At 37.5% G+C, this 23,777-nt stretch overlaps 1 protein-coding gene across 8 annotated transcripts in view; it reads right to left on the bottom strand.

The window, feature by feature from the left end:
• DHX57 (DExH-box helicase 57) overlaps positions 1 to 23,777 on the bottom strand; it is a 107,698-nt gene that overhangs the window by 19,678 nt on the left and 64,243 nt on the right. For 6 of the 8 annotated variants that reach the window (XM_033838696.2, XM_019942778.3, XM_019942780.3 and 3 more), the window contains 12 exons: positions 22,401 to 22,559; positions 21,208 to 21,393; positions 20,078 to 20,913; positions 18,130 to 18,374; positions 16,225 to 16,346; positions 14,728 to 14,923; positions 14,059 to 14,183; positions 9,663 to 9,796; positions 8,696 to 8,750; positions 6,603 to 6,808; positions 2,947 to 3,063; positions 213 to 309 (listed from right to left, as the gene is read on the bottom strand). In XM_033838696.2, the coding sequence (XP_033694587.1) occupies positions 213 to 309; positions 2,947 to 3,063; positions 6,603 to 6,808; positions 8,696 to 8,750; positions 9,663 to 9,796; positions 14,059 to 14,183; positions 14,728 to 14,923; positions 16,225 to 16,346; positions 18,130 to 18,374; positions 20,078 to 20,913; positions 21,208 to 21,393; positions 22,401 to 22,559 (2,478 nt within the window). The remainder of the gene's footprint in view (positions 1 to 212; positions 310 to 2,946; positions 3,064 to 6,602; positions 6,809 to 8,695; positions 8,751 to 9,662; positions 9,797 to 14,058; positions 14,184 to 14,727; positions 14,924 to 16,224; positions 16,347 to 18,129; positions 18,375 to 20,077; positions 20,914 to 21,207; positions 21,394 to 22,400; positions 22,560 to 23,777) is intronic. The other 2 variants (XM_019942776.3, XM_019942781.3) reach the window with 2 other exon arrangements.

Here is a 23,777-nt window from a genome sequence, read left to right as displayed (position 1 = left end):
GAAGAGAAACATTTTTATATAATGGAATGGAAATGACTGACTCCCTGGAACAAACTGTTTTGTCTATTCCCAGCTGGCATAAACAAACATATTTTTGAGCAGTGACACCAGGGTTGAAAGAGGGTGATGACAGTCAAAGAGGTCTTCCTGGTTATTCATTTTCACACGTAACTGCAATGGATGATTAAGAATATAGAAAGCAATTAACTTACCGATTACTACGTCTGTTGTTGAATAGAGAATTAGACTGTAGCTGTTCATAAAGCATTTTGATTTCTGCTAGTCCCGGTAAAAATACAAGTATAGCACCTGGGTATATAAAAAGAATCAATCTGATAGATGTGAAAAAGAAAAAACTAATACAGATTTAATTTTAAACGAAAAATGTAATAATCTGAGATTTTTCACAGTCAATTTTCTTTTCTTTGTAAAGTCCCCAGGGAACTAAATGGAAAACAAACTTTTAGAATATATTTTCTGACTTAATAACTACAGAATGAATGAGGTACTATATCTTTCGAAAACAGAAAAAGAAATGATGTGTAGAAATATATAATGCCCTACGTTATACAAGAATCATTAGCAAAGCTCTTTAAACATACTTCTTCAGTGCACTGGCCACTGACATTCTGTTTCTATAGAAAGAGTTATCCTTCTAATCTTATATGACAGGAAGACTCTTCTCCCCATTAGTAAATAAAATCCATAAACATTTTATTGGAAATGAGAAAAAGAAACTATAATTGGCCAGCCAATCTGGTAATCTAAATTTAGATATGTGTTGAAGAGGCAGTATATTAACTTACCATGCCATAATAATGGTTTATGGGCTTTAAAATTTTACATTAAAGAAAATAAGCAGTGATAACTGATTATAGTGTATTTCTGTGCCAAGAGCAGTCACTCAGCAATAGTCACCTCCTTTTGTGCTTTATTCACAGAGGAAATTGACACTGTCTTCACTAACCCCGTCTTTAATCCCACAAATATTTATTGGGTGTCTTTGTCAGCTCTGTGCTAGGTACAATGGAAAATAAAACAAAGATCTGCCCACAAGGAACTCATGACCAATAATTTATCATGGTTATTCTCCCCACTAAGTAAATAAGGAAACTAAATTATTACAAAAATTGAACTCTGAAGAAGGACAAAAGATTATCTTTCAAGGTTGGTTTTAATACTGTACTTCATAGTTTACAAAGAATGTTCACATATATTATCTCATTTGATCCTCATAACCACCCGTTAAGAAGATTAATAGTACCCTTAAGGTGACTCAGTAACATGGTCAGGTCACAGAACTTAATAAGAGGGGAGTATGAAAACAAATATAGGGTTTCTGGTACCAGATCCATGCTTTTTCCATTACCTACCCCATGCTTCTCTCTACTAAAGTAGCACAAAATTTAAGAGTGGTAAAATAATCTATATGGATGGAAAAAAAAATTTGTCTGTATTTTTATGTGTCTTCTGATCTGCTCTGCCCTCATGGCTTGGCCATCTATATCAAGGATATCTTTAATATTCACAAATATATCACCAACTGCCTGATCACTGTATCAACTTTGCTTTGAATTCAGATAATTTTCTAACATTTCTTTTTGGATGCTATACTTGATTTTTTTCAGTAATAGTCTTTTCCTTTGGGATGAAATAAGATATTCCATCCAGTGATAATGCATTAGCCAACAATGGCTACTTGCCAAGGAATGAGAAACAAGGCACTTCAATAATTTTATGTGGCTCACACGTTTCTTTAGAAAATACCACATAATGATTAAGATCTAATCAGAAGAGGGCAGCCATTAAGCACTGTGTAGTGAGCATATAATGTAGTTTTCTGATCTACGATTCCACTTAATTATCACTCAACAATGGCTGCATCTATTCATGCAACAAATATTTACTCCATACCTAAGATTCCAGGTTCTGTTCTAGGGTCTGAGGAATACAGTGGTGCACGAGAAATTCTTAAAGAGCTTACATTCTACTGAAGGAGACCATCAGTAAGCAGAACTATAATTTTGGATAGTGTTGAGTGCTATATTGAAAATGAAAACCATTTTTGGATATTGTGATAGAGTGAGGGGACAGACAACAGATAGGGTGGTCAGAGAAGACTCCTCTGAAGAGAAGACATTTGTTGGAAACCTGAATGATGTGAAGGATTCAGTTATGAGAAGATCTGGGACATTCATTCTGGAGATAACGGACTACAAATGAGGTAAAGAGGTCACTGGGAAGACACTGAGCAAGGGGAAGGGAGGGATTGCTCTGTGTTATAACAGTAGGAGTAGTAGTAGTAACAGTGATAATAATAACAATGATAAATATACTAGCATAACTATAATATTGTTAGGGGTAGTAGCTACTGGGCATTAAATATATGTCAGGCACTGTGCTAAGCACTTTGTATATGGTTTCTTTTAATCCTCAACATAGAGGATTTATTATTGTCTTCATTTTACAAACAAGGAGCCTGAGGCATAGAAAAGATAAGGACTTTATTATCCAAGGTAACAGAGCTCGGAGTAGCAGGGAATTTTATCAGACTTTCCAAAGCCTGTTCTCTTAACCCCATTGCCCTGTGGCCTCCAGGTATAGTCTTCACATGATTCAAACACTCATTATTAGACTTCCATTTAGCCAGGGACTGAGTGTTGACATGTGGACACCCAGGCCTTCTTTTCAGCCTTCTTTATTTTGGACTTTGTCTTGTTAACATCTTTTTGCTCAGTGGGTAAAAGGTAAAACTTCCTCAAAAGGTAAACGGTAAAATTTCCTCCTGAAAAACCTAATAAGCAACTGTACACACAACTGGGGGTGAAAAGGTGAGGAACCAGGGCGAGGGCTCCAGGAAGAGAGGCTGTCCCCACAATCCCCACCATCTCAGGAAGTAGACTCCCTGCCCTTTGCCATCTCACACTTAAGACAGGCAGCAGTTACCTGGAGGGTAGGAGTGCTTTCCATCCACAATCCACTCTAATAAGGCCTCGATTAATTCAAGATTAACCTTTTCAAAATCCATAACGGACATTGTTTTGATGACTGATTTGCTAACCCCTGAAAGAAAGGTAAAAATCAGGATAGTTACACCTTATTGAAGAAAATATGCCTGGGAACTAAGTGGGTGTCTTGATTTGATTTAATAACACAGATGTTCACATTTAATGTACTGAAATGAACTTTTTTCCTTCAGTCTCTCAGAAAATACAGGCTCACTAGAAGCACTTTTTGCTTGAACAATGACCCAAAGAGCAGGCTCCTGCCCCTGCTGGAAAGGCCGAGAGAAGCAACTTTTAACTTTTCTCTTTCCTTCCCCTTTTATCTATCATATAAAATATATTTTATATATATTTCAGATATATATTATATATATTTATATATTATATAAGTATATTCTCTCTGTATATATATCAAATACATTTGATATATAAATATATCAAATATATTTCAGAAAACCTTTCCAGATTCAATCAACTTGTGAGTCAGATCAGCCAAAAGTCCAGGTAACAGTAACTGTGAAAATCAGTGCACAGAGGCCACAGCTTTACTTTACAACAGTGACTTTGCAGCAGCAACTTTATAACAGTGACTTTTAAGTTCCTTGGGAAAATCATAAAAGTTATGAATCTTCCCTGAAAAATACATGTGATTTTAATGGCTTCACCAATACCCCTGAAGTCTACCCATCGATCCTCAGGTTCAGGGTCTACAATCTCCTTCTAACTCATCGGAAGCCTAGTAAAAGACATACTTCCTTGTGTTGTACTATAAGCCTCAGCTCTTTTAAAAACAAACAGCATATGCCTGGGGAGACTAATTCTCTGAAGATGGCTGCCTTTTCTTTTTAGTTCTTTCTAATGACCCATCACCTGAAATAGAGTCTAACTGGAGCAAAATAACTGTAGTTGGTATGAAGGAAGGGAAGTTTTTTACGCTTTGCTGAAAAGCTTGAAGAGAGGCAAAAGCAGTTGCTAAACAATGTTGTTCTGAAGAATGAACCCTATGTTGGTAAAAAATGAAAGAAAGGAAGAAATAAGCTACACAAGCAAAAGTGTGGTTGGGTGTGGATGGCAGAGCAGGAATCATTTTTATTTGCCAAGATTCCAAATAGCCAGACTTTTCAAAAAGGAGAAAGAATCAGCTAACTGAAAAAAAGGGAAACGAAAATCATTAAAAAAAATTTTTTTTTATACTTTGGCAGGTTTTACTAATCATTTATATATTTTAAAAGACTGATTATTATTATTTTTTAACTAGAAAAAGTTTTAAAAATCGAGCTAGGGAACATTGTTTAATTTTCTGAAAGAGAGCACTGAGATCAACTAGATAAAGTCTTTGTTTCATAGGAAAGAGGAGACTCGGAGAAGCTAAGTGATCAATCAGCCCGGCATCATACAGAAGCTAGTGGTAGAGCCAGGTTTCCCAACCTCAAATCCTTAGAAAAGAGTTCTCAGAGGTGCTTTCTGAACTTTGATATCTCTGTGCTTGACATTACAAAGACCGTGGCTTAGATCCAGTCATAATTCTTAAAGAAAACTCTGGAATTTCAAAAGAGAAACCAAAGAGATTTTCCTGTTAACTAATTTAATAGAATAAGGAAATGGGAATTGTCAGCTGGAATGATGTACAGAAAGAACACATTTGAGTCAGACATTTCCATGAGAATCACAAATCTGCACTTACCAGCTCTGGGCACTATGCTGTGGATTTGTATTCTTATTTAATCTCCTAAATAACGGCATTTTATAGGTAAGGAAACTGAGGAATAGAGAGGATGAGGAACTTGCATATAACTGGTTTTATGAGAGCCTGGGGAGTCGAATCCAGGTCTGTAAGATACATGTCTATGTTCTTAACCTTACTTCTCAGGATGTTGGGAAGATTAAGTGAAATGTTTGGGAGCCACGTATATCTTCCTAAACAGCAGAACAAATGGCTAATGCCCTAATTCCTTTATGATTACCATTTCCCATGCAGGACTGCATCTTTGGTGGAAGGAGAAAAAGGAAAACTCACTTGCCTTTTCTGCTATAGAAGCACAGTAACAGGGGTTGGAGGCTCTTACTCCTTGAAAGGTAAACACCTTTCTTTTTTTTTTGGAAGGACCAAGAGGAGTTGGGGTGGCAGTCCACAGAAAAGAGAGCAGGAAAGGCAGCTGAGACCTGTCTAGGCTTTAGGAAGAAAGCAAAAGTAGTAACCTTAGGGTTTCTATGGGTTCAGCCCAGCTGAACGTATGGAAGACTATCTAGGAACAAAGCTGCGTGGAGTCCGGCATGGGAGGAGGGAGCACCTAACAACATATATAAAAATGCTCAGCACAGGGTGGGCCCTGAAAAAAGATGTCATTTTCGAGGCCTACTGAAAAATGCTAAAACTAGTGGGTGAAATTTTGAGGATGTTATAGGCTAAATAGTTTCAAATCTCTCTCCACAACTAACTTAATTAACTACAAAGGGAACAAATAGTAACTACACAGAGGAGAAACGTAGGCATCACCTTAACCAGATGATCAGAGTTAATACTGCTAATAATGGGACGAACCAACATCATGTGCCTCCTGATATGATGCACTGAGAAGGACTCAACATTGTTTCTGTGGTTTTCTAACCAAAAATGCATTACCTAAAATTAATCATGGGGCAACGTTAGATAAACCCAAACAGAGGGACATTCTACAAAATAACTGGCCCAAACTCCTTAAAAATGTAAATCATAGAAGAAAAATAAAGGCTGGCAAATTTCTCCACATAGAAAGAAACTAAAGACACATGATGACTGAATGCAATATGTAATCTTCGGTTGGGTCCTGTACCACTTAAAAAAATAGCAATAAAGTACATTATTGAAATAACTGACAAAATTAGAATATGGACTGTGGATTAAACAGTAGTACTGTATTAGTGTTAAATGTTTTCATTTTGATCATGTCCTATTGTTTGTTTTTGTTTGGGGCCATGCCGTGCAGCTTGTGGGGTCTTAGTTCCCCGACCAGATATTGAACCCGGGCCCCGGCAGTGAAAGCGGCAGAGTCCTAACCCCTGGACCGCCAGGGAATTCCCATATCCTATTGTTATGTAAGAGGATGTCCTTGTTCTGAGGAAATACATACTGAAATATTATGGGTTAAGGAGCATCATATCTGCAATTTACGCTCAAAACATTCAGGAAAAAAAAATATATATGCACCCAGAGCAAACAATAAAGCAAATGAAGCAAAATGCTAATAATTGGTGAATCAGGGTAAAGGATATATGAGAGTTCACTGTAGTCTTGCAAATTTTTAACTCTGAATTCGAAATCATATCAAAATGCAAAGTTACAAAACACTCAAGAATATAATTTATATTTTACTACCTCCCAATTTTTCTATAATGAACACATTTACAATCAGGAAAAAACCCACTGGTAAATATGATAACAATTTTAATCTAATATGTATTAGAACTGTTATTTTTCTAAGTTTAAGGTTGTTCTGATGAACTAAAGACAAGGTAACTATGAAACAAGAGCCACGTTTTTCTTCTTCTGGATCATGGCGTGAGAAAAACTAGTTATCTTTGGCATAATTGTAATATTCCCCCCAGGAAGCACATTACCTTTATAGCGGGCCAGGAGCTGCTTAAAATCTAACTGTTGATCTGGCACGGCATCTTTGGTGGAATCCGGATCATGGAGGTGCAGGGAGAGGCGCAGGTCCTCCTCCACCTCCTCAAACGCGGTTCTGCTGCGCCTTGCCTTGAGCTTCTCCTTTGACATCTGTTTCATGGAGCGCGCATATGGGCTCCCATCCTGCAACACATACCTGAGGAAAGAAGACAAAGAAATGTGTGGTTGTGCATGCGGGTCTGTTGGTGAGGAATGACACTATTCACCTGTTTTCCGTGCTCATTCAGCAGAATGTTGCTCTGCTTCTGCCCAATTCAAGTGCTATTCTTCCAGCAGTCCAGGATTCTGTCTGCCGTGCCCTATTGCTGGTGGGGAACACACTGGAATGCTTTTGGCTCTGTTTTAAGATAATTCTGGAGGCAGTGAATTTGGAAAAGTGAGAGAAAAAAGACAGGGAAACTAGCTGAAAGATGATTTCCCCAGAGATTCACATTCAGTGGAAGTGGGATTGGGCCCACAAAACAACAATTTTAATAAGCTCTGCAAGTATGCTTACTGCACACTAAAGTTTGAGAGCCACTGTTTCGGGGTTTTTAGCTTGAGAATAGTGTATCATTAAATAATGTAGAATTAGGAAGGGGCTTATTAGGAATGGAAGGAGCAAAGAGAAAGAAAAAATTCTGGGTTGAGTTTAAGGTGTCAGACATCAAAATTGTTTCCATTCTGGAGCTCAGAGGTCAGGAATGAAAATACCAATCTGGGAGTTCTCAGCACAGGGGTGACAGCTGAAATCACATGAGTCTTAGAGAGCCAAGCAAGAATTTAACAGTGAGAAGAAACAGTGCAAGGATAAAACCCTGGGGAATCTTCAAGGTCAAAGAGTAGGAAGAGGAAGCAGAGCTTTCAGAGGGGAGAAATCTGTTGATATCCAACAGACATTACCACCTTCTATCCGGTACAGAACTTATACACTCATATGTACTGCAAACTCCTTGAAGGCAGAATAATAATGATAATAATAGCTAACATATATAAAGCATTTGATATATGCCAGGCACAGTTCTAAGCCCTTTGCAAGTATTAACTCCAAATATTAATTAATCCTCATAACTCTTGAAGAGGCTACTTTTAATATGCATACTTTACATATGATGAAACTAAGTCACAGAGAGATTAAGCTACTCACCAATGTTACAGTTGCTAAGTAGAGGGATTTAAATACTAGTAGTCTGTCTGCAGAATTAGTACTTTTTTTTTTCCATGTTAAATTCTCCATAGATTTGGTCCATCATTTTTTATTTTTATTTTATTTTATCTTTTTGGCCATGCCACAAAAATCGTGGGATCTTAGTTTCCCCGACCAGGGATTGAACCCAGGGTATACTGCAGTAAAATCGCCGAGTCCTAACCACTGGACCGCCAGGGAATTCCCAATCATTTTTTTTTTTTTTTTTTTTTTTGGCGGTACGCGGGCCTCTCACTGCTGTGGCCTCTCCCGTTGCGGAGCACAGGCTCCGAACGCTTAGGCTCAGCGGCCACGGCTCACGGGCCCAGCCGCTCCGCGGCACGTGGGATCCTCCCGGACCGGGGCACGAACCCGCGTCCCCTGCATCGGGAGGCAGACTCCCAACCACTGCGCCACCAGGGAAGCCCCCCCATCATTTTTTAAACAGACTTTACTTTTTAAAGCAGTTTTAGGTTCACAGCAATACTGAGCAGAAGGTACAGAGATTCCCCATACACCCCCTGCTCCCTGCCCTACGCATAGCCTCCCCCATTAGCAATATCCCCAACCCGAGTGGTACATTTGTTAAAACTGATGAACTGACATCCATACATCATTATCACCCAAGGTCCTTAGTCTACATTAGGGATTCCTGAGTCAGTACTCTTAATATATAATATTGCCTTTGAATTCAAATAATTTGTATAATAAATATTCGCTGAAAGGAGAAAACAAAATGCTCAAATAAAAAAATTAGAAGAAAAATTAACCCGTTTATTAGTATCCAGGCACACGGAGGTAAAATAGTAATTCTGTTTTCAAGGACTTTCACCAAACTTTAATTAATATCTTCCTTACCTTGTCACAGCAATTGCATCTTCCAGAAAAAATTGATCAACAGGAAATGTACGACCTAGGAAAACAAGAAAATAAAACAGAAAAGTCTCAGAATACCCGTTCAACTATCTTGAAACTGTTTGTATATGTAAAATTGTCTTAAAATGAAGCCTGGCACAGTAAGGTACTATTTACTCTGTGGTCTTACAAGTATTCAGAAAAAGCTTTTCATGATAAAAATGGAAGGAGTAGGTTCTAGTTAGTAAATAAAACAGAAGTGCATAGTTGGAGAGATGATCATTTGCTAATAAGACTTTTTTTAACCTCTTTTTAAAAAAAATCTGTTAAACCTTTTTATCCCCCTCTGCTTCCCTGCAGGGGACCTTTAAACAGTCAACAATTGTATTCTAGATCAAGCATATAATTTCATCTTTAAATCTACTGTCGATATCCTCTACAACTAGAACGAATTATTCACCACTCAGTGTTTCCAAATTGTTCTTTACCAATCAACTGCAGAATGATAAACCAAAGCCCAAGGTGATAAATTAATCCCACAATGAGACTGTGAAAGCACCAAAAGAAGACACAGACTGTCCAATTTCACTTGGTCCCAGAGTGGACCAATATCCAGAAGTTTAGCAGAATACAGCAATGAACAAATATGCTATACACAGATACAACTTTTCCCTTTATGATAGATTACCATTATAAACTCACATTCTGATGTTAAACACAACAGAATGCTAGAAATCCTAATAACCTAGACTTTTTTTTTAAAAGCACATATAAATTGAAATCTCCCAGCAAATGAATATAACATTACCTCTTTAATAATTTCATTATATGGTTATGATTTTATTTGTTACAAACTAATCAATTCTTTTCTAGAAACAGATATAAATATTCATTTATATCTCAAATGAACTTTAAAATAATTATATTTGCTTATTAGGACAATACATATTTAATGATGGATTTTAATCACCTGGTATAGTGATAACTGGGCAGGAATTAAAATATTCTGAAAAGAGCTCAGCGTTTAAAGTTGCACTCATCAGAATAACTTGAAGAGTTGGTCTCTGCAACACAATGTCTTTCAAAACTAGCAGTAAGAAGTCACTAGAGGAAATAAAAGAAACATCTGAGGATCAAAAAAATTTAATACATGAAAATTAATAACCTTTGACATATTTCAAGTAAGTGTAAGACTTATGTGAAAAAAATTTATAACTCATAGAAAGATGTGTCGTGTTCCTAGATGTGAAGACTTAATGTTGTAAAGATGTCAATTTCCCACCAAATAAACTAAATTCAGTGTAGTGCCAATCAAAATACCAACAGCATTCATCATTGCATTTGATAATTCCACTTCTTGATATCTACATGTAGATAAAGAGGTATATACAACGATTTTCATTATAGCATTGTTTGTAAATCAGTGGAAACTACCAAAATGTCTATCAACCAAGAAATGGTTAATTATGACAATATCATCCATTCTAAGGAATAACATGAGGCAGATAAAAGGAATAAAGTAGAGCTCTAGATACAGACATGAAAACATCTCTAAGAGATATTGTTAGTGAAAGAAACCCAAGCTGTAGAACAATATGTACCGCAGAACAGCAATGTCCTATCTGGCCTCCCTGTTTCAGCCCTTGCCCCTCTAAAATCTATTCTCAGTATGGTAGACCAATAATTCTGTGCCAATGTAAATCTGATTGTGCCACTCTTCTGCTCAAAATCCTTCAACGACTTCTTATCAAAGTCCTCACTAACGAGGCCCTATGTGACATGATCTGTACCCTCACTGCTCATTTCCTGTCGCTCTCCCCCTTCATCACTTGGCTCCAGCCACACTGTCCTCCTTGCTGTCTTTGAGACATGGACCCCAGGTCCCTTGCACATGTTATTAATGTGCCTAGAAAGGGCTTCTCCCAGACATTCAAGAGGTAGCTCACTCACTCACTTTCTTTGAGTCTTTACTCAAAATGTACCTTTGCAGCTAGGCCTTCCCTGGCCACCATGTTTAAAATTTCAAATGTTCCCCTCCCTTGCATTTCATATTACCCTTTCTCTTCTTAGCACTTAACAAACATACTTTATATTTTACTTCTTTATCTTGCTTATTGTTGGGCTCTCTCACTAGAATATAAGCTCTATGAGGATGGGGATTTTGGTTATTTTGTTCTACAAGATACTACTCAGTACCTGGAGCACTGCCTGGGATATAGTAGGTGCTCAATAAATGTTTGTTGATTTACTAAGTGAATATATAATTTGTATTAGAAAAAAAAGTTCTGGAAATAAAAGTACCTATTTCTGACAAAGCAAGCATACATGTCAATGTACAGTAGGACATATCACCAATCTGATCACTGTAGTTATCTCTGGGGCAGGGACTGGGAATGGTTTGGGAGTGTTACAGGGGACTTTCACTTTATCTGTGTTGTTTGAATTTTTTTTTTTTTTTTTTGGCGGTACACGGGCCTCTCACTGTTGTGGCATCTCCTGTTGCGGAGCACAGCCTCCGGATGCACAGGCTCCGCGGCCTGTGGGATCTTCCCGGACAGGGGCACGAACCCGTGTCCCCTGCATCAGCAGGCGGACTCTCAACCACTGCGCCACCAGGGAAGCCCTTGTTTGAATTTTTAATGAGTATATTCTTGAACTACTTAGTTTTCTTTAATGAGCCAATTTAATTACATTTATGACTATTCTTTTTCTTTTTTAGGGAAAAGGAAAATAATATAACAATAGGTAAATGGTTAAGTAACTTATGGTACATCCACACGTTAGAATTTCCTCATGCAATTATTAGCAATAATTTCAAAGATAGTTCATGCTCTCATATTGAATATTAGACCACATGCAGCACACAACAGTATATAATCCCAATAGTGTTTGTGGAGATACATCTCTCTGCTAACTCCCAATATACTCCCAGAAGAAAACAGAACAAATTGTTAACATGTAATTAGCAATTCTATAAGGGACAGAAATTCTTCTTCTTGACATTTAATATTGCCTAAATGTGTTAGAATAATGTCATTATCTCTATGATCAGAAAATGTATTAAAAATTTTAAACAAATATAACTAAATTTTCTATATTCAACCTTTTATCTTATTTATTTTTTAACTGATCTTGGTTCCTAGATTTTACTTTCTTTTTTTAATCTTTAAATTTTATTTATCTTTTATACAGCAGGTTCTTATTAGTTATCCATCTTATACATATTAGTGTATACATGTCAATCCCAATCTCCCAATTCATCACACCACCACCCCCTATTTTCTGCCTCTTTCAGTCAGAGCTAGCAAATATTCCCCTACTTTTTCTTATAATTTGTGTACTCCATTCCCAAAGACTGGTATTTGTAAATGCTCAAATCTCCCTTCTCCAGTGTGTAATTTATCTTTATTCGGATGTGAAAATACTTTGTTTTTAACTGTTGATATTCTATAGGTCATTAGGTTTTATAAAAATCTCTTTGAGAACATCATTGCAGCCAGGAACCAGATCCAGAGCTATCTTCCAGTTTCACTGAGTTTGTGGAAGTATAAATGTTATGAAACCCAAAGCTACTCTTTATGTTCAAAATTACATTGGATATAATTTCCCCTAAAATTAAAATTTTATTTTTATAATACAATCATTTAAATATTATTAGTTTGGCTGAATGTTTTATTTGATTCCCTCTTTTAGGTTGTTCAGTGATTCTGTTAAAATAAATTATTTCAAATGATCATTTCAAACATTTAGGTGCAAAGTGACATTATTTACCATTTATTTTTTTCCCCACTGTTTTCTGGAGTCTCTACGTAAAGATTATTTGCCCCTCAAAGACTTTCAGTGTTTTCTATATAGCTATTTAAAATTTATTATTGTCTTGTTCTAGGAAATATTTCCTTTTATTTTGATCTATTCTTTTTATTCTTTTTAAAATTTTTTTGCCACATCACGCCGCTTGCTTGCAGGATCTAAGTTCCCTGACCGGGGATCAAGTCCAGGGCCCCAGCAGTGAAAGCGCTGAGTATTAACCACTGGACCACCATGGAATTCCCTGATATATTCTTTTTATATAAAAATCTTTTTCTTTAGTTTCAAATTTCTTTATATTTCTTAATTACTACTATATTAGTGTATTTATTTCTTCTAACAAATAGTCTTCTGTTTACATGTCTTCCCCGTTCATTTTTTAAAAACTTTTTATCAGCAATAGCTGGGACCTCTTTTCATGTTTGTTTCTTTTTTTTTAGTTTTGCTATGATCTATTTTCTGCTTCTCTGTCAGCCCATCAACTTTACTTAGACTTTCTTCTTCTCAAGATATTAATAATAATATAGTCCTTTTTGGGAAAGCCTCATGATTTGCACAGGATCATCTCTCTTTTTCCCACCACTTTTTTACTACTTTAGAGCATGATCTACACGACAAACTATGATCAATGCCATCTATTTACCTGGCCCTTCATTTTAAAATATTGAGAATTTTGATTTTATACCTTGACCCTTTAATGACTTCTAATTCCATTAAAGTAAAATCCAAATGCTTTATTATTAATGGTGCATAGTCTCCTGCTTTTTTTAGCTGTCACTTTTCCCCTCATTCACTACATACCAGCTGCACACTGGCCTTCCTCCAGTTTTTGGACTCATGAAGCCCTTTACCACTGCAGAGTCCTTGCAAATGCTGACCTTGCCCTCATATATCTCATGAGACTCCTTTTCATACTTCTGTTTTTAATTTAAATGTAATCTCTTCAGAGATATAATCTCTGATTATCTCGTGGCTCTCTCCCCCCAAACACAGCATCCTGTTTATTCCTTTATGGTACTTATTCCAATTTGTAGTTATTTACTTACTTGTTTATTTACCTATTCATTATTTGTTTTTCCTACCAGATCATAAGACATAAAGGGGAAACATATATGTTTGTTCACTGCAGTATCCCCAGCAATTAATAGGCCACTTGGCACTTAATGCAGGCTCAATAAATACATGAATGAATGTCAGGACTGAATGACTGACCAAATGCACAAAGAAGGAAGCACATATTGACCAATCCATCAGCTATAGCATGCATTACATCTGATATTCCTGCTAAGTACAGCACCCAGCTCAGCATGGTGCCTCTTATTAGATGATGTCCCTCTAATAGGATGACTCTTCCAGTGATGAACATGTGCTCTCCTAGCATTTTTTGTGTCACAGACCCTGGAGACCAGGAAGGCAGTTCCTCTTCTCTAACTTAAGCCTTCCCTATGGCAATTACTATTACTAGCTCTAAGGAACTTAACTGGAAGCAGAATAAAATCCTTTCAGCCATGTCTTCATTTGACGTGTGTGTGTATTCATCTGTAAAATCTTTGCCTTACCTTTCCTCTGTCCTCTCATGGACTTCATCAACAATGATATGGGTGATTCCTTGTAGGGCTGTGTCCCCCTCTAGCCTTCTTAGCAGCACTCCTGTGGTGCAGTATAACAGTCTGGTGGCTGAGGACTTACACGTAAAAGGGCATAGAAAGCTTTAATGAACTTTCTGAAAAAAGGAAACACTTTCCTGGCAAAGCCATTTTTAATGGATAGGGATAAAGAATACTGAAAACACCAGCAGTTCTATTTTAATATAAACCAAGAAACTAAATGCGTAGTTTCTTGCTGGCAACAACAAAAGCTTTTCTACTTTACATCAAACTTTTAAGACTCGTAGAAAGCATTCAAAAATTATTATAAAACATAAAAATAACAGTGAGTGATGAAATCAATTCTGAATTTGTTCATTCCATATTTGGTTAAATGGATTAAGTCCCAGTTTAGGAACAAAGCAGCACCTACTAGATCACTTCTGCCAATAAAGAACAGAAGGTCTTTACAGAGGAAATTAAGTACAGCCCAGAAAGAGTTTAAACCAAAATATTTCTAAAAGGACTTCAGCCCTATTGAAGTATATATTCCAACTTGCCCAGAATCTTCAGACCCCAAGGGTTCTTTATACTTGAAAATTGTAAATTTCTGTCATCAGGAAATAAGAAAAGCATACAAACCTTGACACTTTCTAACCGGATCTGGTATCCCACAGTCAGACCCACTCTCTCTGCTCTTTCTTTAGCAACGCGTTCGGCGACAGAGATCGCAGAGATTCGTCGGGGTTGGGTACAGATGATGTTAGCCACCTTCTCAGGTGGTCCGTTCAGAGAATCATCCAGAATAAACTGTGGAATCTGTGTGGTTTTCCCACATCTGTATGTCAAAACAAATAAGTCCTAAAATAAGAGTTTTCAAGTGCTCTAGTTAACTAAAGAAGCAATCATATCCAATGAGGAAAGTAAGAAGCTAATTAGAATAAAAGTTGTTCAGCTTCATCTATCTTCTAAACCTACCTACTGACTTATTACCTATAGCTGATAACTCCTAGGAATTTGCACTTAGGTTAACAGGGCAATCAAATAATAGTTCACTATTATTTGTAAAACTGGGACTACTGAATAAACATTAGGTTAAGCTCTATAAATGCCTTCAGGAATGTGAACTCTACATGTGAATCCTGAAGAAACAGGAATATTATCTTATGATTATTAAAATACTTTATATTTTTCCCATTGGTGTGGTATTGCTTTGGCTATACCAAAGTACTGACCGAGGTTTAAAAGATAAGAAACTGGAAGATACAAAGTTACTACTGTATCTGTGAGTCTGGGCACAAATGTAATTATTAAATTGAAGACCCTTGAATACAGAACTAGATTAAGCCTGCAACTTGTCCCTGCCAAATAGGTTTGGATACCATATGGAGAGTGTGGAACAGGAAAAATAATGTACCCTAAGTTGTTCTTAAACAAAAGCTTTAAGGAAATAAGAATAAATTTAGAAAATTCATTTCTGAAGTTTCAAGCTAAATGTTCTGGAACTGTCCTTAACATTTTAAAATGGGCCTTGTTAAAAGCCTTCAGCTAGGCCTTTTGCCTTAAAATTGTCTTAAGGCAGAGGTATACAATATCTATAAATTCCCAAATTTCTGGGCTTCCCTGGTGGCGCAGTGGTTAAGAATCCGCCTGCCAATGCAGGGGACATGGGTTCGTGCCCCGGTCCGGGAAGATCCCACATGCCGCAGAGCGGCTGGGCCCGTGAGCCACAACTACTGAGCCTGCGCGTCTGGAGCCTGTGCTCCGCAACGGGAGAGGCCACGACAGTGAGAGGCCCGTGCACCGCGATGAAGAGTGGCCCCCGCTCACTGCAGCTGGAGAAAGCCCTCGCACAGAAACAAAGACCCAACACTGCCGAAAATAAATATAAAATAAATAAATAATTTTTTTTAAAAAATCCTAAATTTCTGAGTTTTGTTTGTTTTTTTGTAATTTGGCTCTATAGGCTACAGTTGCCACATTATTTGCCTCTGTGAAATATTATTCAATATTTAACAGGAAAAAGCACAAATAACACCAGCAACTGTTTTTTTTTTTAAAGTAGAACTGGTGGTGGTAACCAGGGCACACACCGTATCTATAGATGAAAGCTGAATTAGAAATAAATCACATTCTTACCCAGTCATACCACTTATAACAAGCACTTGGTGCTTGCTCAACAGTTTAAGAATGTTTTCTCTTTCTTCCCAAGCAGGGAGTAATTGTCTTTCTTGCAGAATTGACTGGAACTGTCTGGAGGCCTAATAAAATAAAAGATAAGACATCAGTTTGATTACTTTCAGTCACCTTTCACAAAGCTCTGAATGTGGAATCCCATAGTTAGACCTCCCCTTTCTGCTCTTTCTTCACCAATTTGTTTACAGACAGAAAGTGCAGATGTGTTGGGGGCTGGATGCTGGTGACTTTAGTCAGAAGGCTTTTCCGAGAATCAGCCAGAATAAGCTGTGGGATCTGTGTGGCTTTCCTACATCTGAATGAACTGAAGGATCTTATAAGAGAAATAACCCCTCTTAGCACCTATCCAGCTCTTTCTGTAAGTCTCTATACTAGCACTGTTCAACAGAACTTTCCGTGCTGATGGAAATGTTCTGTTTGCGTGGTCCAACATAGCAACCTCTGGCTACATGTGATTGTTGAGCACTTGAACTGTGATCAGTGCTGTCAAGGACCTGAATGTTTTATTTTATTTAATTTTAATAAATTTAACTTTAAATAGCTACCCATGGCTAGGGGCTACCATACAAGACAGCATAGTTCTACACAGTATCAGATTTTTACCAAAATCACTAACGGTAATAGAACTCACCAAATGGTTCTTTTTTTTTTAACATCTTAAATATATACAATTTTTATCTGTCGAGAATAAATAAATAAAAATAAACTGGTATGGATTTATAGATTTCTTTTTTTTAAATTCCTGGCTTATAATCCAATACTGTACATCCAATACCTACGATATAATCCAATTTATTTTGTTGCTCTCATTATTTCATTTTGGCTATTGGGAGCTTTTCCAGGTTGATTCCTGAGTCCTTCTGACATGCCCTCATCTTTTTTGTTTTGTTTTGTTTTGTTTCTGAATACTCCCTCATTTAAAGGGTTCTTTTTGGCCAATCACCACATCTATGTAACTCAGTTTGACATCTAATGGCCAATGCTATAAACATTGTACTGTAGGTTAAAACTGTGGATGTATTTTTGACTAATGTAAGAAATTTATACTAACATTTATATTAACATACACATTTTCTGCATGTAATTTTATCACCTCTAAACACACTGTTCAAACTGAATGTGTAATTTTTTATTTCCACCATCTTATTATTTATGGTGTGATTTTCTAGTCAATTTGACATTCTATGGGTGTTGCGGTATATATGTACTAGTGTTATATATACTCTCTCAAAAATCAGAATCACAGAACTTTAGAATCGGAAGGGCCTTAGATAGCATCTAATCTAATCCCCAAACTCGTTAAGCAACTCGTCTTTATCCTCCATCCAACTCTGCCCTAATACTTCACTTATGAGTTCTTTTAAAATAATCTTATTTTTACCCCTGAATGGGGTAAAAACAACATGGACTTTGAAAACAGAGAGAATTAGCTTGAAACCCTGTGTTGCCACTTACCAGCTATGTGACCTTGGGCAAATTATTTATCCTGTGAGCCTTTGAAATGGGGTAAGAGTCCCTCCTTCTCCTTCTCCTTTTCTATACTGTGATTTCTAATGTAAATCACAGTACTACTTTTCCTTTCACTTATCAGATTTCTATCATAGTAACAAAGCCACATGATTCTCAGAATATTTGGTATATATGTGTTTCATTTTCATCAGCCATTGGATTTTCCAAAACTATCTGGAACATGCATCCAAGTTTGCTATGGCATGCAGAAACTTTGCCCAATCAGAGTAAAAGAGAGCTGAGAGTATACCATGGAGAGTAGCCAAAGCTTCCTAATTCCCAATCCCTTCATCCATACATTAGGGAGGCAATGCTAGCCATTCTCTCAGAATACCCTACCTGTTTTATTCGGAACTGCTTGCAGATTTTGACATTCTCAGCATGTACTGATTTTGCCTGCCAGTCATATCTTTTGGAAATCTTTTTCTTAAGGTTGACATAGCTTTCATTCTCCACCATAACTGGTGCAGGACCTTCATCCTCATCTGTCTCCTCCTCAGGCTCTGATTCCTTTTCAACTTGAAGGGGATAAAAGGAAACGTTTTCGATATGGAGCCCTTTCTTTATCAGGGAAAAGTCACTATCTAACAAAGTAACAACAACAAAAAAATCATAAAATGGAGAAAAAGTTAAAGCTTGAATAAAACAAGTTCATTCATTTCCACACTACTACTGCTACTGCTAAAGAACTTAAAATGCATCTCCAAATAAACTTTAATCAAGTGTCAGTGGCTCTGGTTAAATCACAGTAAAAACAAAGAAAAGGGCTTCCCTGGTGGCGCACTGGTTGAGAGTCCGCCTGCCGATGCAGGGGACACGGGTTTGTGCCCCGGTCTGGGAAGATCCCACATGCCGCGGAGCGGCTGGGCCCGTGAGCCATGGCCGCTGAGCCTGCGCGTCCAGAGCCTGTGCTCCGCAACGGAAGAGGCCACAACAGTGAGAGGCCCGCGTACCGCAAAAAAAAAACCAAAAAACAAAAAAGAAAATCATGCCCTGCCTTGTTAATCCAGTAGACTCTGTACATTCAGAAATTAACTGAAAGTTTCAAATATTTGCAAGTGTACCTACAATTCCATGACACAAAATAACCCAAATGTCTATCATATGATGAATCAATAAATGAAATGTGGTATGTCCATATAATGGAATAGTATTCAGTAATAAAAAGGAATGAAGTACTGATACATGCTACAACATGGATGAACCTTGAAAGCATTATGCTAAGTGAAAGAAGCCAATCACAAAAAGCCACATATTTACTATATGATTCCATCTCCATGAAATGTCCAGAAAAGGCAAATCCACAGAGACAGAATATAGACTCACGGTTGTTAGGGGTTGGGGGAAGGGAGAAATGAGGAGTGACTTGCTAACAGGTGCAGAGTTTCTTTCTGGGGTGATGAAAACGTTCCAGAGTTAGACAGTGGTCATGGCTGCACAACTCTGTTAATATACTAAAAACCACTGAATTGTACACTTCAAAAGAGTAAATTTTATGGTGTGTAAATTATATCTTAATAAAGCTGTTATCTTAAAAAAAAAGTTCACGACACACAGTTTGTCATTTCTTGAGGAATACATCTGAGTGCTAGAACTCGCGGCAGGTTGGGAGCGAGTCAAGGGGCCAGTGAGGGAACCTAGCCAGCTGTCCGGCATCCGCATGTCGGTGCACTTTCACTGTTCTCTACCTGTTGACATTTACCTAGGAACTCCTGGGAAATAATAAAACTTGCTGCTCTGAAAGAGAGGTGGCAAAAAATAAGAGAGATCCTACGGTGAACTCTGAAAGGGGGGTTACTTGTGATGTAAGACTCTGCATGGCACACTCGGATCTGGAGGAAGCCAGAGGCTCGTACAAACATTTCTCTATTTGAGGATTTAGGGACCCATAAAGAGAGACATCCCCTAATGACTTTTGGGGGTCTAGCATACTAAAAGCAGGAGGGTATGGATGGTGGTATAGAAAGAGAAGTATCTCTAAAAACTCATTTTAAAGTAATCCTATATACAATAACAGAAGTAATCACAAGAAACCAAATGGATTACACGAAACAGACTTTTCTGGAAGGATGTTTAAGGTTCTTCCAGCCCTCGACTGCTAATAAACTTATACATCACTACAGACTTTCAATTCAGGGAGCCAGAACACAGTGACAGAATTAGGCCTTACAAGTAAAGTCAGGTCATAGCTCAGGGGAGATCCTACACCAGCCCTCAGAGCCTCTGATTGCTGTAATCCATCATTCCAAATCCCGCCTCCACAACACCTCATCAATGACTTACATACCTTCTGGAATTTGATTTGAAAGAAACGAATTACTTGGAATCACTGGTTTACGACAGACTGGATTATTTATTCTGGTCCCAGAGGATACTGGCAGAAAGTTCACAGGAGGGACACTGTACTTGTGATGGGTATATGTTAGTAACTTGGTTATTTCTGATTCTTCCTCTAAAAGGGTTATCAAAGAATATACAACAGGTTCTGAAGTTTCTGCAAATGTCAAGGCCTTGCCATAAAGGAACTCAGAAATATGTAAACGACAAGCCAGAGGTAGATTCTCATTGGTGGAATAAAATGCCACAAGGGGAGCTTGGTAGGGGTATTTGTGGTCTTTAGAAAATCGAATTTCAAGTTCGTATAAAAAAGATGCATCGTCAGCATTTAGATGAGAATCATCTACACTTCTTTCTGCTCTTCCAACAATTTGATTTGGGGACACTTCATGTTTGAATTTGCACTTTGATCCAAATTTGCAACTTCCTTTGAGGTAAAATTTACAGATTTCAAGCGACGTCTCCTGTATATTTTTGGTACTTTCCTTTTGCTTGGATTTGCAGAATTTACTCGTCAAATACCCCAGTTCTAATCCAATGGTCCAGACTCTGTTCTGAATTCTTTCTATAAATTTTTCTCCACAGATTGACTTGAGAGCAAAGGCCTCTTCCTGTCGCTGGTCCACACACTCATCCAAGCTTATACGCGCAACGGCCTCAGACACCTTCATCCTCTCTCCAAATGTCTCTGAAAAACACTGGGTGAGCAGATGTTCCAGTGATGCCCCCATGTCTCCATTGCAAATTCTCAGGGCTACCTGACAGTGCTCGGTGTTGAAACCATACCTGCCAAGTGAGAAGCACGACAAAAACAACTGAGTAATATCAAACCTCAAAAGAGAAATTCATTTAAATACGTATATGGGAAGGCATAACTATACATAGGCAGGGTTTGTGTCTTGAAAAAGTGTACCTGATAATACTAACGCCTCCTTCATCTCCCTATCCTAAAAGAGAGGATACTGGGCGTATCAGGTACCACTGGAACGCACACAACACGAAAGTATTCGAGGAGTGGTAGGTGCGTTTATAATACACTTTCGGTTTCCTTCAATTTTCCCATAAATGATGAAAGCAAACCTGGAAAGTTTTTGCACTGCAAATGTTGAGACTGTAAATTCCGGATGATGAGGCTCCACCAGGCCTGAACCAGCACATTCCAAAGGATCTGAGTCGGGAACAAGGGAAGCTTCTCGTCCAGCTGACCAGTACTGCTCATCATCATAGTCAGGCTCATCATCTTCTTCCTCCCCAGAAACACCTCTTCTGGCAAAAGTAACATTTTCATATATTAACTTCTACTTTCCTCGAAGAAAAATTTAGTAAGAGTCTAAGAATTTAATTCAAGGAACCAAAGGACAGAGAATCCTGACCACTATTCAGTCACTGATTTATTTTTATTGACCTATTAATTTATATCTCGGCAAGTAACAGATTTATTACCTGCCAGGTACTATGTTAAATGTTTTATATGTACTATCGCTTTGAAAATCTTCCCAATAACCCAGCCAGATTGGAATCTCTATTTTTTTTTTTCAGATGATCAACTAAAATTTAAGAGAAGATTAGTAACTGCCAAAGGTTATAAAGTAAAGAGGAACTAGAGATTTTAACCAAGGTAGTCTGACCCAGAGTCTGTGTTCTTAACTACAGAAGCCTTGGCTATCCTCTCTCTCTTCACATTTATAAAAACCATCGCTATTTTTTTTTTTGCTTTGCTGCATAACCACCTTTCCTAAATTTAAGACAGATATGCAATTTGTAGATAGGATGGAAATTGAGCTGTTCATGACTGACCGTTCATTAATTCTGGCAAATGGAAAGGATTAACCTCTCCAACTGAAATCACAAAGCAAAACAGCCAAAAGTCTAAAACAATCTTTCTCTTAGGCAGATGGTCATGAGAAGTGTAATCATAAGACTTCATTTGATCAACTCAATATTTGCTCCTAGAACAATGCTTCTACTTGTTCACTACAAGGTTTTACTTGAAAGGTTATCAATAAAGCAACTACTGAATCCATATTAGCACTGTCCTAGAAAAAGTAAAGATGAAAAGGCGATCTGTACCATTGCTCACAGATATTGCAAAACAAACTCACTCTAAAACTGTTGCTGAATAATTATTCTTGTATTTCTCTTGGCTCACTTTCAACTAGTTATACAGCCACTACAGGATCAGTACTGATACAGTATTCCAAAGACACACAGAACCCTCGCACTGCCAGTGCAGCTTCCTCAATATAGTAATTTACTGAAATAAGATAATTTACTCAGATCCAGCATCTGCATCTTGTTCTTGCAGGTCTCGGAGAAGAGCTTTCACTTTTTCTTGATTCTCAGAAGTCATATGTAGAGTCTGAAGGGGTGCTTTGGCTTCAGGCTTCCATTTGGGGTGTGCGTCCCCTTTTCTCACGCTACTGTTACTAGGTCTGCAAAGGACACAAGAACAAAATTACACATTTATCCGTGAGCAGAACTTTTACACTCTCCTCAGGGTCCCCAAATACATATAACATGACTGGACTGTCAAATACCCTACAAAAGATGACAATGAATGTGAAGAGATTCTCTATTTTCTACAGTATTTACCAGATTTCATTATATTGAAACTGCTGGAGAAAAACCTGATTCGATGCTTCATCATTAAATCTGGCTTCACTAACTCAAGAGTCTTCTGGAGAAAGTAATGCTATGGTGACTCCTTCTGCACTAGTGGATGTTCAAAAGAAATGTGCTACATACAAAGAGTACATATTTCATTCTATTTGAGGTACTTGATCTGAAAACAACAGAGAGTCCTATCTTGTGAATATTAGGCATTATTATTATTATTTTTTTTTGCGGTACGTGGGCCTCTCACTGCTGCGGCCTCTCCCGTTGTGGAGCACAGGCTCCGGACGCACAGGCTCAGTGGCCATGGCTCACGGGCCCAGCCGCTCCGTGGCATGTGGGATCCTCCCGGACCGGGGCATGAACCCGTGTCCCCTGCATCGGCAGGCGGACTCTCAACTACTGCGCCACCAGGGAAGCCCTAGCCCTATTTTTGAAATATTTACCTAAATTATTATTTCCTGATTACAAAAATCATAATAATACATGTTCACTGTAGAAAAGTAGAGAACCAAGAAGAAAACAGAAGTCATCTTAAATCACATCATTCTTTTTCACATACATTTTTTATAAAATTGTACAGCACATATAATCTTTTATAATTTGCTTTATTTCCTTATCAAAATAAAACTGTCATTTCCCCCAAATTAAATATTTTCCTACAACTTAACTTTTAAATGGTTACACATACATATAGAGGTACTAGAATTTATTTCACCAATCTTTCATTTTTGGAAGTTAGATTTTTTTTAGGGATACTTTTTAATATTTAAAACAATAATCAGCTCTAAAGTTTAACTTTACTCACTAAATTTCTTTTTTTCACTTGGCTGGTTTCATTATAAATTTTCACAAATCTAGGGAAATGGCAGAAACTTTCTCTGCATTGAAAATCCAACACATTATTGAGACTTTGAAAAGAACCACACACTTACACTCGCAAAACTGGGTACCAAAGGAGAAAATAGAATAGACTTGTTTTTAACCACTTAGTTGCAACCTCTGAAAAGAAACGTTAGCCCAAATTCATCATTACC

This window comes from Tursiops truncatus, chromosome 14 (assembly GCF_011762595.2).
Source record: "Tursiops truncatus isolate mTurTru1 chromosome 14, mTurTru1.mat.Y, whole genome shotgun sequence".
NCBI classification, from domain to species: Eukaryota; Metazoa; Chordata; class Mammalia; order Artiodactyla; family Delphinidae; genus Tursiops; species Tursiops truncatus.
Note: the sequence above shows the minus strand (reverse complement) of the source record. Positions and strands in the feature narration are given on the sequence as shown.